The sequence below is a fragment of the Chiloscyllium punctatum genome, chromosome 32 (assembly GCF_047496795.1).
Source record: "Chiloscyllium punctatum isolate Juve2018m chromosome 32, sChiPun1.3, whole genome shotgun sequence".
NCBI lineage: Eukaryota > Metazoa > Chordata > Chondrichthyes > Orectolobiformes > Hemiscylliidae > Chiloscyllium > Chiloscyllium punctatum.
Genome location: NC_092770.1, coordinates 31,030,382 through 31,046,333, shown reverse-complemented (window position 1 = coordinate 31,046,333; position 15,952 = coordinate 31,030,382). Strand labels below are relative to the sequence as shown.

General features: G+C 45.5%; 1 protein-coding gene across 11 annotated transcripts in view; it reads right to left on the bottom strand.

Moving 5' to 3' along the window:
• mybpc1 (myosin binding protein C1) overlaps nt 1-15,952 on the bottom strand; it is a 146,370-nt gene that overhangs the window by 44,355 nt on the left and 86,063 nt on the right. For all 11 annotated transcript variants that reach the window (XM_072551998.1, XM_072551993.1, XM_072551995.1 and 8 more), the window contains 5 exons: nt 13,052-13,157; nt 9,613-9,773; nt 8,008-8,173; nt 3,521-3,627; nt 639-772 (listed from right to left, as the gene is read on the bottom strand). In XM_072551998.1, the coding sequence (XP_072408099.1) occupies nt 639-772; nt 3,521-3,627; nt 8,008-8,173; nt 9,613-9,773; nt 13,052-13,157 (674 nt within the window). The remainder of the gene's footprint in view (nt 1-638; nt 773-3,520; nt 3,628-8,007; nt 8,174-9,612; nt 9,774-13,051; nt 13,158-15,952) is intronic.

The window sequence follows — 15,952 nt, the reverse complement described above, 5'->3', positions numbered from 1 at the left end:
CACTTTGAGTCATAGAGTCATAGAGATATACAGCATGGAAATGGACCCTTCGGTCCAACCTGTCCATGCCGACCAGATATCCCAACCCAAGCTAGTCCCACCTGCCAGCACCCGGCCCATTTCCCTCCAAACCCTTCCTATTCATATACCCATCCAGATGCATCTTAATGTTGCAATTGTACCAGCCTCCACCACTTCCTCTGGCGGCTCATTCCATACACGTACCACTCTCGGGTGACCCTTAACCTCCCACATCCTGCAAAAGGAGCATACAACTGCCCTAGCCTCCATCCCCTCTGCTCTAAATTACCAGGAGAGATTGAATAAAAGAAAACTAACAAAACAAAACCTTACCTTACCAACCCAACACACAGAGTTTTTTTGGTTTGAGGAGGAGGACGGGTGGGAGACACTACACGTGTACTGTCTCGGGTTTAGCGCTTGCCCAAATATATCAGTTGACATGCCCAGCAATCCCCATGTCTGTGTCCATTCCTGTTGCGTCTTCGCTTCATCTATTCACGAGTTAAGTCTTTAAGAATGAAATTTACCTTCCCAGCAGCCCCCGGTCCTCGCTATCAGCACTCCTGCTGTTGCTGCAAAGGGGATTGGCTTTGTAGGTGAAGGAAGTGACTTACCTTTTCACCTTTCATCCACACAATCCGTGGCATTGGTTCCCCTGTGACTGGGATGTCCAACCGAAGTTTATTTCCAGCCACCACCACAATCTCAGGCGTCTTAGAGAGATGGTCGAGGTGGAGCTTGGGAGCATCTAATGGAGTCAACGTTAAAAAGACAAAAATTAGACACCAAAACCACTACCCATGGAAATACTGATATACAAATGTGGATTAGGATAATCTGTACCCTGCCTTTTCATCTCCTGCAATGTTTCATCATTAAGGCTCACCAAACCCGATTGCCATCATAGAGTCATAGAGATTTCCAACACAGAAAAAGACCCTTCAGTCCATTGTGTCTGCACTGGTCAAAACAACCTCCCCTAACTATTCTAATCTCATTTTCCAGCATTTCATTGTTTCATTTTCCAACCATCTTGAACCCATATCCCCCTCATTCTTGATCCTTCCGCCAATGGGAACAGACTGATTGAGACTGTAATCAGTTGATCCCGTGCCCAATGGTGTCTGGCCCACATGAGCGAATTTCCTGGAGATGACCAATCATACGTCCACCAGTTTGTCTCCCCTTCCTACCAACAGCACATGGACTACATTGCTTCACAAAAGCAGCTCCCATTCCCCAGGATAACTAGGGACAGGTAGTAAACACTGGGCCAGCCAGCGATGCCCATGGCCCATGGGTGAAAAAAAAATCTGATTGCAAAAGGAAAAGATCCTTGGTTATCCGATTGGATGATTCTATGCTGTCAATCAATTTATTTTGCCTAACTTCAATATTTTAATGCCCAACGGACAAGATGTTTAAAATACCTCTGGGTTGTTCATCCCTCACTGCATTGGCCTGTGATGACCAACAGGATGAAGCTGGGGTTAGGATTAGGTTTAGAGTTAGGGTTAGGGTTAGAGTTCGGGTTAGGGTAAGGATCACGGTTAGGGTTAGAATTAGAGTTAGGATAAGGGCTAGGGTTAGGGTTAGGTTAGGGTTAGGGTTAGGATAAGTGCTAAGGTTAGGATAAGGGCTAGGGTTAGGGTTAGGGTTAGGGTTAGATTAAGGGTTAGTGTTAGGGTTACGGTTAGAGTCAGTGTTAGGGCTAGGATTAGGGTTAGGGTTAGAATTAGTGATGGGATCAGAGTTATGGTAAAGTTTAGAGTTAGCGGTAATGTTAGTTTAGGTTAAGGTTATTGTCAGGGTCGCACTGTGCACGCTGAGGAGATTGTGCTCTCTCATGTGCTGTCACTGTGGTAAATGGGAAAGTTGTGAAGGGACAGCAGAGTTCAGTGGAGCAGAGGGAAGAGGATCGAGACAGTAAATGTCCACTTGAGACTGATTTTCCAATAGATTGAGTTGACTGTGGATACCAATGCATTCCACTGTCCATGTCTGGGTTGAACTAATTACACCTTAGGCTAAGCCTAAGAATCAATGCTGGATGGAAGAACATGATCACAGAAAGTTTCCAGTGCCAAAGGAGGCCATTCAGTGCATTTGGTTAATGCTAGCTCTCTGGGGGAGCAATTTACTGAGTGCCGTTTCCTCATCCTTTTCTATATATCCCTGCATGGTCTTTCTTTTAAAAGAAGAATCTGTCTAGTGATAGCTTTATTGAACCTGTTCTCACTGCCCCTCCCTCTAAGGCAGCACTCTCAGACCCTAACCATTTGTTTCATGGGTACATTTCTCCCCGTGTCACCATTGCTCCATTGGCCAACTGTCTTGAATCCATGCCCCTCATTCTCTACCCTTCTAAGAATGGGAACAGAATGTGATCACTTGATCCCCATGCCCAATGGCGCCCTGCCCAAGTGCGTGAATTTCCTGAAGATGCCAATTATGATTCCATTCAGAGCCTTAGTCAATGGGCAGTTGTGGCTCAGTGCCCAGCTGAGACAGGTACTGCCAATGTAGGTGGGAGGAAAAAAGCATGACTGCAGATGCTGGAAACCAGATTCTGAATTAGTGATGCTGGAAGAGCACAGCAGTTCAGGCAGCATCCGAGGAGCAGTAAAATCGACGTTTCGGGCAAAAGCCCTTCATCAGGAATACAGGAATCATGATGAAGGGCTTTTGCCTGAAACGTCGATTTTACTGCTCCTCGGATGCTGCCTGAACTGTTGTGCTCTTCCAGCATCACTAATCCAGAATGTAGGTGGGAGGCCATGTCCTCCAACTGGAAGCCCCTTCTGAACATTGTTGATAGTAAGGCCATAAATACCAGGCCAGGAACAAGGAGGATGGGTCACTTAAAGGTGTGTTTGGTGGTCTCCTGACCTCCTGCTCAGGGGTCTGCCTGGAAAAGGCTGGTGGGTTGTGTAAACACTTGTGGGGAGTCGATGTAGTGATTGTAACGAGGTCAGCCAGGTGAATCTAATAGAATATGAGTTCCCTGATTGGTCCAATTTAAACTGGAGTGTCAGGGGTTCTGCTCACCCTAGGAGCCTCTGTGCTAGCTGAATCAGTGTAATCTATTCTGCCTGTATAACTAAAGGGTGACTTGGTGATTGGTTACTGGCCTTTGTGGAGTTACTTCCGTGGGGTTACTTCCAAAGTTGAGAAAACCCTGACCCTTTAAAAATGGCCCCTTTGAGTAGTTGAGGCCTTTGAGTAGTTGACTGCCGACCTCCATTGAGTGGATTATTGACTTTCTCCTCTTGGCCTCCTCTGGGCAGATCAGCCAGAGACAGGACTGTGTCAGGGAGTGGTCCTGATGCACCCTGCCCTCCCCCATATCCCATCCAACCCCCCCCCAAACCCCTGGGCTCCAACTGCACCCCCATGGGGCTTGGGGAAACAGCCCAATGAGTTCCCAACAGTTTCTCGCATCCTCATCAACTTCCATCATTCAGTGGGTCTGTGCACCCTGCCTGCTCTCACTCACCAATCATACGAAGCTTAGCTCCCAGCTGAATTGAGTAACCGTCCGGGATGAAAGTGTAGTCACCATCATCGTCCAAAGCCATCTTTTCCACCACCATCTTGTGTACTCTTCAATCACAAAACACAATACATGAGGCTTCTGCCAAATTCATGCACAAATTAAATAATTAAAAAACAACAGAAGTTCACGAGAATGTATGGAAGTTTATAAGATTGTGAATGGCTTGGATAGAGTGAAAAATATTAGGCTTTTTCCCAAGGTGAAGGGGCTAATTACTAGGGGACACAGGTTCAAGTGCGGGAAGGGGGAAAGTTTAAAAGAGATGTGAGAGGCAAATGTTTCACACAAAGGGTGGAGCACTCTGGAACACGCTGCCAGAGGAGGTGGTGAAAGCAGATCCAACAACAGGATTCAACAAGCACCTGGACAAATACACGGATAGGAAGGGAATGGATCCTGTTAGGGAAGAGAGGCTTAGCATGGAGGGGCAAAATGTGTCAGTGCAGGCTTGAAGGGTGGAAGGGCCTGTTCCTGTTCTGTGTTGTTCTTCGTAACCACAGCAGCAATTGTTCGTTCCTGTTAAAATTCTGCAGAACTGAGGTGAAGACGTATTTGGTGTTTTGTACATAAATCTGGTCTGTTACTCAAAGGACCAAGAGGCAGTGCACATGGTGCAAATAAAAAAGATTTACTGGATAAGCACATAACCACTAGGAGCAGGGGGAGGCCATTCAGCCCCTCGAGCCTGCTCTGGCATGGCTGATCTCATCTCAGCCTCAATTCCACTATCCTGCCCTCTCCTTATAACCCTTCAACCCGTTCCTAATTAAAAATCTGTCTCTAGCCTCTTTAAATTTACTCAAGGAAACTGCCAGGCTCCGGGAAAGTGAACGCCACAGATTCATGACCCTCTGAGGGAAGTAATTCCTCCTCATCTCTGTTTTAAATCTGCCACCCATCAGCCATATGACCTCTCATTCTAGATTGTCTCACAAGGGGAATCATCAGTCAACATCTGCTCTGTCAATCCCGTTAGAGTCAAAACAAAACTGTAGCTTCGGCTCCTGATGCTGCTTAGTTTGCTGTGTTCTTCCAGCCTCCTTGTCTACCTTGTCAATCGCTTTAGCATTGTATATAATGCAATTAGATCTCCTCTCATTCTTTTATACACCAGGTAGTATTGGCCTATTCTTGTAGAAGTTATAACAATTGTAAAAGACTGAACGAGCAAGGCTAGGAATAAAGGTCTTTAAAGGTTGGAACAGGTTTGGAAGAGCATTTGATGGAGAATTTGATAGTAGAACTGACTCGAAGTAGAAGACAGAGGATGGTGGTGGAGGGTTGTTTTTAGACTGGAGGCCTGTGACCAGTGGAGTGCCACAAGGATCGGTGCTGGGTCCACTACGTTTTGTCATTTATATAAATGATTTGGATATGAACATAGGAAGGTACAGTTAGTAAATTTGCAGATGACACCAAAATTGGAGGTGTAGTGGACAGCGAAGAAGGTTACCTCAGAGAAAATGGGAACTTGATCAGATGGGCCGAAGGGCTGAGATATGGCAGATGGAGTTTAATTCGAATAAATGTGAGGTGCTGCATTTTGGGAAAGCAAATCTTAGCCGGACTTATACACTTAATGCTAAGGTCCTAGGGAGTGTTGCTGAACTAAGAGACCTTGGTTTGCATGTTCATAGCTCCTTGAAAGTAGAATTGTAGGTAGATAGGATAGTGAAGAAAGTGTTTGGTATGCTTTCCTTTATTGGTCAGAGTATTGAGTACAGGAGTTGGGAGGTCATGTAGCAGCTGTACAGGACATTGGTTAGGCCACTGTTGGAATATTGTGTGCAATTCTGGTCTCCTTCCTATCGGAAAGATGTTGTGAAACTTGAAAGGATTCAGAAAAGATTTACAAAGATGTTGCCAGGGTTGGAGGATTTGAGCTATAGGGAGAGGCTGAACAGACTGGGGCTGTTTTCCCTGGAGCGTCAGAGGCTGAGGGGTGACCTTACAGAGGTTTATAAAATCATGAGAAGCATGGATAGGATAAATAGACGAAGTTTTTTCCCTGGGGTGGGGGAGACCAGAACTAGAGGGCATAGGTTTAAGGTGAGAGGGGAAAGATATAAAAGGAACCTAAGGGGCAACTTTTTCACGCAGAGGGTGGCACATGTATGGAATGAGCTGCCAGAGGAAGTGGTGGAGGCTGGTACAATTGCATTATTTAAAAGGCATCCAGATGGGTGTATGAATAGGAAGGGTTTGGAGGGATATGGGCCAAGTGGTGGCAAATTGGACTAGATTAGGTTAGGGTATCTGGTCAGCATGGACGAGCTGGACCGAAGGGTCTGTTTCTGGGCTGTACATCTTTATGACCCTATGACTCTATCATAGTTTCAGCTTTTCTCTTGCAATCATCAAAAAGTATGCAAAAACATGAGGGAAGATTCTTGTGTCTGGCCAGACGAGTACAAGGTGAAAACCTTCAACAATAATTTTCTCCTATTTAAAGGTACTCTGAACGAATAATAGACTGTCCATTTCTCACTATGGGGCCCCCAAGATGGAGAATAACAGATCCATTTGATGGAAACTACTTTACTCTGAGAGTTAGAAAGTGGAGCTCACTGGCACAGGGTGGAGTGTTGAGGTGAAAAGCAAAGATACATTTAAGGGGAATATAGATAAAGACATAAAGGAGAAGGTGGTCCAGATTCAATGAGATGAAGAGGGATGGGGGGAGATTCATGTGGTGCATAAACCCCAGCATGGACCAGTTGGGTTGAATTGCTATCTAATTCCATCTTCAGTGATGTGATTTCTCAATAAAAGGCCCTTCAAAGTATAGCCTCAATCTTGATTGATAAAATGCAGATACAGCTGAATAAAGAATTCCTCTGCTCACTACAGGGTAGATTTTTAATTCCATCCTCTGAATGTTGGCATCATTGGCAAGGTCAGAGTTTATTGCCCATCCCTTCATGTCCTGAGAAAGTGACATCCCCCTTTCTGAACTAAAGCACTCTGATACAACTACCATTAAATACAGGCTCAAAGGAGATATAAATGGAAAGTTTCCTTCCATTGGACAATTGGACAAAGCATTCTGTATACCTGGACTGTCTTTCTTTCAAAGTGGTCAATGCAAGGATAATGGAAGTTTATCTTTCAACAAGCATGTATTGGAAATCTCCTGCTTCCTTGCCTGGACTTGGTTCCTTGCATTCACATCACTGATTTTTTATAACTAGTGTTTATGGCAGTTATGTTAGAAGTTAGATTTTCAGTTGGGAATGTTTACTGTAAGCAAGGAGCTGCTCAGCTCATGTCTCCTGTTTCTGAAACATCCTCGTTGTGAATCCAATGTGAAGCTAGATTACGAATACAGTAAATGACATGTGTGGAACTGCAGGTAAATCCAAATCCATCAGAGTTTTACCTGCACTTCCACATGCTATTTACTGTATCCATTGCACCCGATGTGGTCTCCTCTACGTTGGGGAGACTGGACGACAGCTCGTAGAGGGCTTCAGGGAACATCTCCGGGAAACCCGCACCAACCAACCCCACTGCCCCATGGCTGAACATTTCAACTCCCCTTCCCATTCCACCAAGGACATGCAGGTCCTGGGTCTCCTTCATCACCACACCCTAAGCAACTGACACCAGGAGGAAGAATACCTCATCTTCTGCCTCAGGACCCTCCAACGCCATTCCATCAATGTGGACTTCACTAGTTTCCTCATTTCCCCTCCCCCCACCTTATCTTTTAACTCAGCACCACCCTCTTGACCTGTCCCATCTGTCTTCCTTCCCACCTACCACTCCACCCTCCTCTCCAATCTATCACCATTACCCCCACCTTAATCTACCTATCGCACCCTCTGCTACCTTCCACCCCAGTCCCACCCTCCCTCCCATTTATCTCTCCACCCCCAAGGCTCACAAGCCTCATTCCTGATTAAGGGCTCTGGCCTGAAACGTTGATTCTCCTGCTCCTCGGATGCTGCCTGACCTGCTGTGCTTTTCCACATCACACAGGAGAGGCCTAGCTCAGATTGGAGGCTCTGTCTATCCTATCAACCCCATTTTTTTTTTTAGTTTCCAAATAGTTCAAATTGATTCCGAATGGCTGAAGTGGGTTTGAACTCATCACCTGCTTGAAATGGCTGACTCAGCAATGGGCACTTTACCACCTAAACTGACAAGTGAAAGAATTTAACCCAACTGCTAAACTGGGACACGATAGTACAAAGAGAGGTGGTAAAAGGAACTTTCAAAATGGGATACAATAAGTGTATGAGAAGGAACAGAAATTGCCTGACCTTTGGGAACAGAGCAGGGAAGTTTCAGACTTGTTGGATCCTTCTTTCAGAGAGTTAACCTGAGTATGGTGGGCTGAATGGCTTACTGTGTGCTGCCTGATTCTCTGAATCGAGGACAAACAAACGCTCATGCATTGGTTACATAAGGCTGTGAGCCCTCACTTTTTGCGGTGAGTTATCTTTATGTGTTCACTTGGATAGATCAGTTGGCCATTTTTGTACCACTTTCCACCCACGTTCGCTTCCGACAATTCACACTCAAGGACTGCCTGCTGACCAGCTCGGACGACTTGGTCGGTGAGATCCTGCAATATCTTCAGAGGTTTCACTGAGAAACAAGGAGATAACATCAGGGAAGCTCAACTTGTGTGAAACAGTGCATCTCACCACCCCCACCAAACTAAAACACTCCTTACTTCCTCAGCTACAAGTCCGCATTATCTATAAATCCATAATCCAGGGGCGGCACAGTGGCTCAGTGGTTAGCACTTCTACCTCACAGTGCCAGGGACCCAGGTTCGATTCCAGCCTCAGGTGACTGTCTGTGTGGTATCATGGAATCCCTATAGTGCAGAAACAGGCTATTCGGCACAACAAGTCCACACCGATCCTCTGAACAGCAACCCACCCAGATCCATTTCCCCTACCCTATTACTCTACATTTACCCCTGATTAATGCACCTAACCTACACATTCCCGAACACTGTGCAATTTAGCATGGCCAGTTCACCTGACCTGCACATCTTTGGACTGTGGGAGGAATCAGTAGCATCCAGAGGAAACCCACACAGACACGGGGAGAATGTGCAAACTCTACAGAGACTTTCGTCTGAGGCTGCAAATGAACCTTGGTCCCTGGTGCTATGAGGCAGCAGTTTGCACATTCTCACCATGTCTGCATGGACTTCCTCCCACTGTCCAAAGATGTGTCGGTTAGGTGGACTGGCCATGCTAAATTACCCATAGTGTCCAGAGATGTGTAAGTTAGCCATGGGAAATTCAGGGTGATAGGGTGGGGGTTTGGTGGGTCTGGGTGGGATGCTGTTCGGAGGGTTGGTGTGGACTCAATGGGCAGAATGGCCTGCTTCTGCATTGTAGAGATTCTATGAAAAACATTCAATTCTGTTCAGCTGAGTGGAACCAACTTGCCTGGGATTGACGATGAGCTCAGCAGTCTCCTGTTAAATATCTGTGCTTAAGAACCAATCATGTTGGTGTGGGTCTTGAGTCATGTGTGAGCCCAGATTGGGGAACAATGACAGATTTCTTTTGCTGAGGGAAATTAATTTTTCCCAAGGCTGGGAATCTCCATGAGTAGGAGCCAGTGAAACGTTACTGGGGAATGTAGCAGAACCTCCACATATACCCAGATTCCCATCATCCACAATGTCACGGCGATATTTGAGGTGGGTTATGTTGCTGTGAATATGTATTGTGAAAACGTTAACATGTTTTGGTAATTGCCTTTCCAGGATCCTCTGTATTTCGATACTGTGGGATGTGGGATGTGGGATGTGGGATATGGATGTTGAAGGAGGTGGTGGGCTTACTGCTATGTTCTATGTCATGTTTTTAATGATAATGCAACAGCTTCATGGCCATGTTTAGTGAAGTCTTTAACTAATGCTTCTAAGGGACTTCCACCCACACCAGCCACCTTGAGAGCAATATTACTCTTACTCGGTTAATTAGCTCATAATACTTTAAAGTCCAACAATGAGAATTACCCTACTCGAAAACCCCTGCATTAATAAATGTTACACGTACTATCAACTTTCAGCTCAGCTGTAGACTGGCCTCCAGTGGTCTTCACCGAATATGTTCCAGAGTCAGCTTTGGTAGCCTCTGGGATGATGAGCCAGTGTTTCTTTCCCTCAGTCCGAAAGCGGTGCTTGGGTGAAGCCCCAAGTTCAATCCCATTTTTAAACCTGAGGAGAGGATGGGGTCATCTCTGATTAGCAAAGCAAACCAGACATTTTATTTTAACACTGCAAACACACCACAAACTTAGTTGGAAGAATTGCAGAATTACTATGGCATAGAAGGAGGCCATTTGGCCCATTGTGCCTGCACTGGTTCGATCACCTAGAGCCAACTTCCTGCCTTTTCCTTATCTCCCCACACACCATTTTTATCTAAATAACCATCCAATGCTCCTCCTAAATGCCTCCATCAAAGCAGCCCCCATCACACTTCCAGACTATGCATTCTAAACCCTCACTATTCACTGGGTGAGAAAGTATTTGCTTACATCACTAGGACGATTCCTGGTGTGGGGGAAATTGTCTTATGAACAAAAGTGAAACAGTTGAGACTCTACTCACTGGAATGAGTGAGAGGTGACCTCAGTGAAACACATTGGATTCTTAAGGGGTTTGACAGGGTCAATGCTGAGAGGATGTCTCCCCTCCACGGGAGAGTCTAGCACCAGTGGGCACAGTCTCAGAATAAAGGGACACCAATTCAAGACTGAGATGGGGAGGAATTTCTTCTCTCAGAGGGTTGTGAGTCTTTGGAACTCCTTGCCACAGAGAGCTGTGGGTGCAGAGTCCTTGTGTATACTCAAGGCTGAATGTAGGTTTGCTCACTGAGCTGGAAGGTTTGTTTTCAGACGTTTTGTCACCATACTAGATAACTTCTTCAGTGAGCCTCCGGACGAAGGCTTCGTCAGCCTACATCCAGAACCTCAACCTGAGCTATAAATCTTCTCAAAATTCAAGGCTAAGACAGATAGATTACTGATCAGTCGAGGAATCAAAAGTTACAATGGAAGGGCAGGAAAGTGGACATGAGGAATGCCCTTGGATCAGCCACGATCAAGGGACCGAACGACCTACTCCAGTTCCTATATTTTTTGAGTCCTTGCACCCTTGCTTCATTTGCACATCACTTTAAACCCATGTCCTCTCATTCCTGTTCCTTTTATGAGTGAAATCACCTTCACCCGGTCTATCCTATTCAGCCCGCTCATGATCCTGAAAACCTCTATCAGGTCTCCCTCTCAGCCTCCTTCTCTCTAAGGAGAATACTCCCACTTTCTTCTATCTATCCCTAAAAATGACGTTTCGCATTCCTGGAACGATTCTTATCAATTGCTTCTTCACTCTCTCCAATGAATTCACATCCTTCCGATAATGTGACTCCCATAACTGTACAGTGTCTTGCATCACCTCCTTGCCCTTGTACTCTATGCCCCTATTAACAAAGCCAGGGATAGTGTGTGCTTTGTTAATTGCTCTGTTCCCCCTGTCCTGCCACCTTCAATGATGAGTGCCCAACATAAACACCCAACTGGCACTCCCTTTAGAATTTTACCCTCGAAGTTACATTGTCTTTCAATGTTCTTCCAACCAAAACATATCACTTGACTGAATAATGTTTGTTGAATCATTGAGGTCAGTGCTGCATTATGGCTGCATTATGGCTGGGATACAGACTGTGGAAGAACTAACCAAATCAGTGAATGGTTACAGCCCAGAAGGAGGTCATTTGGCCCATCACATCTGTGTTCGCTCTCAGCAAGAGCAACTCACCTAGTCCCACTCCCATGGCATCTGTCTGAGGCTCTGTGACCCTCTCTCTTCAGACATTGATGCAGATGTCCTTTTGGAATGCTTTAATTGAACCTGCCTCCATCACACTCTGAGACAATACATTCCAGATCCCAGTCACTGTACAAATCTTCAATCTCAGGTCAAAGGAAAAGGACAAAGGATGTCCCACCAGAAGGATGTGTAACTTTGGACAAGGGACAGAAACCGTTTTACAGGATGCTGCCTGGTTTGGAGGGCACTAGTTATGAGGACAGATTGGACAAAGTTGGTTTGTTTTCACTTGTATATCAAAGGATGAGGGGCCCCCTGATAATACTTTACAAAGTTCTAGGAGGAATGGATAGAATGGTTAGTTGGAGTCTTTTCCTCAGGGTAAAAATGCCAATTACACGGGGACATAGGTTGAAGGTAGAAGGAGGAAAGTTTAAAGGCAATGTGAGAGGTAGGTTTTTGACACAATAGAAGGTAAGAGCCTGGAATGTGCCGCCAGAGGAAGTGGTAGAAACAGGTACAATAACACATTTAAGAAGCACCTTGACAGATACATGAATAGGCAGGGAAGAGAGGGGCACGGACTGCATACAGGTAAGGACATGTTAGTCTAAAAAGGGACAGGCTTGGTGGGCCAAAGGGCCTGTTTTGGTGTTGTACTATTCCTTGTTCTTTGACAGTACAAAAGGAAGCCATTCAGTGCATCATGTTTGTGTTAGCTCTTGGGAAGTGTGGTGCAGGAAAAGCACAGCTGGTCAGGCAGCATCTGAGGAGCAGGAGAGTCAACATTTCGAGCATAAGCTCTTCATCACTCATTCCTGATGAACAGCTTATGCCCGAAACATCGACTCTCCTGCTCCTCGGACGCTGCCTGACCTGCTGTGCTTTTCCAACACTACACTTTTTGACTCTGATCTCCAGCATCTGCAGCCCTCACTTTCTCCTTAGCTCTCGGGAAGGGCTGTCTAATTAATCAGCTATCCCCACATTCTTTCCTCGTAGTCCTTCAATTCCACTCCCAGTAATTATTCCAAAGATTGATTGGTTACTGGAGTGATTTTCATTTGGGGTTGTCGGGTTGTTGCGGGGTGGGTATGGATGAAGCTGGGGGGAGGGGATTGAAGTGAGTGTAGTGGGGGGTAAGGGTTACCTTCTGAGGATTGAGAGAATCTGGGCTTGTGCGCATCGGAGATTCCAGGAAGGAGAGGTCATCGACTCGAGATGGAAAATGCTGTGGGGGTTTGATTGGGTGGATGCTGAAATGATATTACCTCTTGTGGGAGAGACAGTACAGGGTGACACAGCTTTTCCAAGAAGGGCTCTCCAAGGTGGGGAGAATTCTTTTCTCTCTAAGGATCATAAATCTTTGGAATGCTCTTGCTCAGAGAATGGTGGAGGCAGGGTGACTAATAATTGTTAAAGGCTAGATTCTTGACAATCAAGGTTTGTATGGGGATGGGGAATGTAATGTGAAGTTAAAGCGATAGTTAGGTCAGCTGATTGAATTGTGAAGCAGGCTTAATGGGCTGAATGGCCCATTTCAGCTCCCAATTTGTACATTTGCATGTTCACAGTCACGTTCACGCAGTTTTGTTGCAAACATTTGTCCGTCCTCCTTTCCCTTCTGAGCTAACAAGGCCTCAGGGCTAGAGTTTCCATACCATTTCACTTGCGCGTTTTCTTCTGACACTTCACATTCCAATTCCACCCTCTCACCAACCAGCTCATCGCGATTCTCCAGCTCTCGAGTGATTAAAACAGGGGGCTCTGCAAGAGATCAACACAAAGCAGGAGAATCAAAGTCAATCACCCACTCAGATATTGCCTCGAAACCCTGCCATTTCAGGGACATGCTTTTTATACTGTCAGTCTGAAATCCTCCTCAGAGCACGGCCTTTAGATAAACATCAGTGGCCTAAGCTTGCATTGAAAATTGTGTTTTGTTAACTTGAAGCTACCATATACACATGTACCAGCAGAGGGAGTCTGTTAGGATGAGACAACAAAGAAACTATGTTTAAAAACCTGTGCTGGTCTAAATCTAAATACATTTGGCTGAATATACAGCAGGAGAAAGTGATGACTGCAGATCTGAATATATAGCAGTTTCAAATAAGCACTACCGCTGTTTGATGGTACTGTGGGGATTTATATATATAAGGGGAAACAAATGAAAACAAAATATATAAAGCAGTTTCAGTGCCCAAGAGCTCCACAACCTGGTTCCTAATTTTATTGATTTATTCCAGCTCTTACACCTGCTTAAGCAGAAAGAATCACTTAAATCAGATTGGTAATTCATGACTAAGATCATATAGATAACAGAATGGACAGCGAACTGCTAATAAAGGGAGTGGTTGAAATGACGGTGCTGAGTTACTCAGACCGAGAGAAAGTGACGATTTGACTTTGAGATGAACTTACAATTCCATTCCCAAACCAGGTTCCACAGGGATCAATGCTGGGACACATGTAGTTCACCACTTTTAGCTTGGAAATCGTAAATGACATCAATTAGGGAGGGGACAGCAACAAAGTAGAGTGTAATAAACTTGGACAAGTAAATTCACTTCAATGCTGAAGGCTGGGAGGGAGAGGTATCCAACAGACTAGACCAGACATAGTCAGCCTCATGGTAGCATACCAGATAGACACTTACCAAACACTTCCATCACCCATTCCTCAGTATATCCTATCCCATTGACAGCACACACCAAACAGAGCTGGTGGCATTGTGTCATACAGTCACAGAAACATAGAAAATAGGAGCAGGACTAGGCCATTCTGCCCTTCAAGCCTGCTCCACCATTAATATGATCAACCAGTCCAGTCCCCTTTTTCTGCTTTCTCCTCATATCCTGTGATCCCTTTAGCCCTCAGAACTGTATCTAACTCCTTCTTGAAAACACTCAATGTTTTGGCCCTAGCTGCTTTCTGTGACAGAATTCCACAGGCTCACCACCCTCTGGGTGAAGACGTTTCTTCCCATCTCAGTCCTAAATGACCTACCCCGTATCCTTAAACTGTGATCATCCTGCTCTGGAGAGAGTAGGGTTAGGAGGGAGTTTCCTCAGCTTTGAATCAGGCCCATACAAAGTCTCATGGCTTCAGATTAAACATGGATAAGGAGACCTCCTGCTGATTACCATGTCCCTTCCTCCCTTGGCTGGTGAATTGGTACTCCTCCATATTGAACAAGGTTTGGAGGTAGCACTGAGAGTGGCAAGTGCACAGAATGTAATCTGGTGGGGGGATTAGTGATTGGTGGCAGTGCGACTGATCGAGCTGGTCAGGTCCTAAAGGACAGAGCTGCTAGACTAGGTCCACAGCAGGTGGTGTGGGAACCAACAAAAGCGAAAAAAATACCTGACTCCATCCTTACCAATCTGGCAGCTGCCGATGCATCTGTCCATGACAGTATCGGTAAGAGTGACCACTGCATTGTCCTTGTGGAGGCAAAGTCCCACCTTCACATTGAAAATAATCACCCTCGTGATGTGTGGCACTATCACTGTGCTAAATGGGACAGACTGTAAACAGAGTGTGGTGCCGGAAAAGCACAGCAGGTCAGGCAGCATCCAAGGAGCAGGTGAATTGATGTTTCAGACATAAGTCCTGCATAGGAAGGGTTTATGCCTGAAACATCGATTCTCCTGCTCCTCAGATGCTGCCTGACCTGCTGGGCTTACCCAGCACCACACTCTCGATTCTGATCTCCAGCATCTGCAGTCCTCACTTTCTCACAGACTTCAAACAGATCTAGCAACTCAAGACTGGGCATCCATGAGGCACTGTGGGCCACCAACAGCAGCAGAACTGTACTCCAGCACAATCTGTAACCTCATGGCCCGGCACATCCCCCACTCAACCATTACCATCAAGCCAGGGGATCAACCCTGGTTCAGTGGAGAGTGCAGGAGGGCATGCCAGGAGCAGCACCAGGCACACAGAAAAATGAGGTGTCAGCCTGGTGAAGCCACCAAACAGGACGACTTGTGTGTCAAACAGCATAAGCAGCAAATGATAGACAGTGCTAAGCAATCCCACAAACAATGGATCAGATCCAAGCTCTGCAATCCTGTCATACCCAGTTGTGAATGGTGCTGGATAATTAAACAATTCACTCGAGATGGGGGTTCCACAACTATCTCCATTTTCAATGATGGGGGAGGCCTGCACAATCGTGTAAAAGATAAAGCTGAAGCATTTGTAAATGGAAAATGTTTCCAATTGTGAGAGGAGTCAAAACTTAGCGTCATCAATATAAGAGGGTCACCAATAATCCAGTCAGGAATTTTGGAAAAAAATCTTCATTCAGGGAGTGGGGAGAAACTGAGGCTCAATACAACAGAGAGTGGTTGAAAGGAATAATATTAATGAACAGAAGAGGTTAGATAAACTCATGAGGGAAATGGATATGTTGATGGCATTCATTAATGGTGGAAAGTTCAAATGGAATATATTCACGAGGTAGACTGACCAAAGAGATTGAAGGACCTATTTTCATCCCTATAAATTCAATGTAATACTAAACTCTAAGAAAGCAGCAAAAAATAACTAAC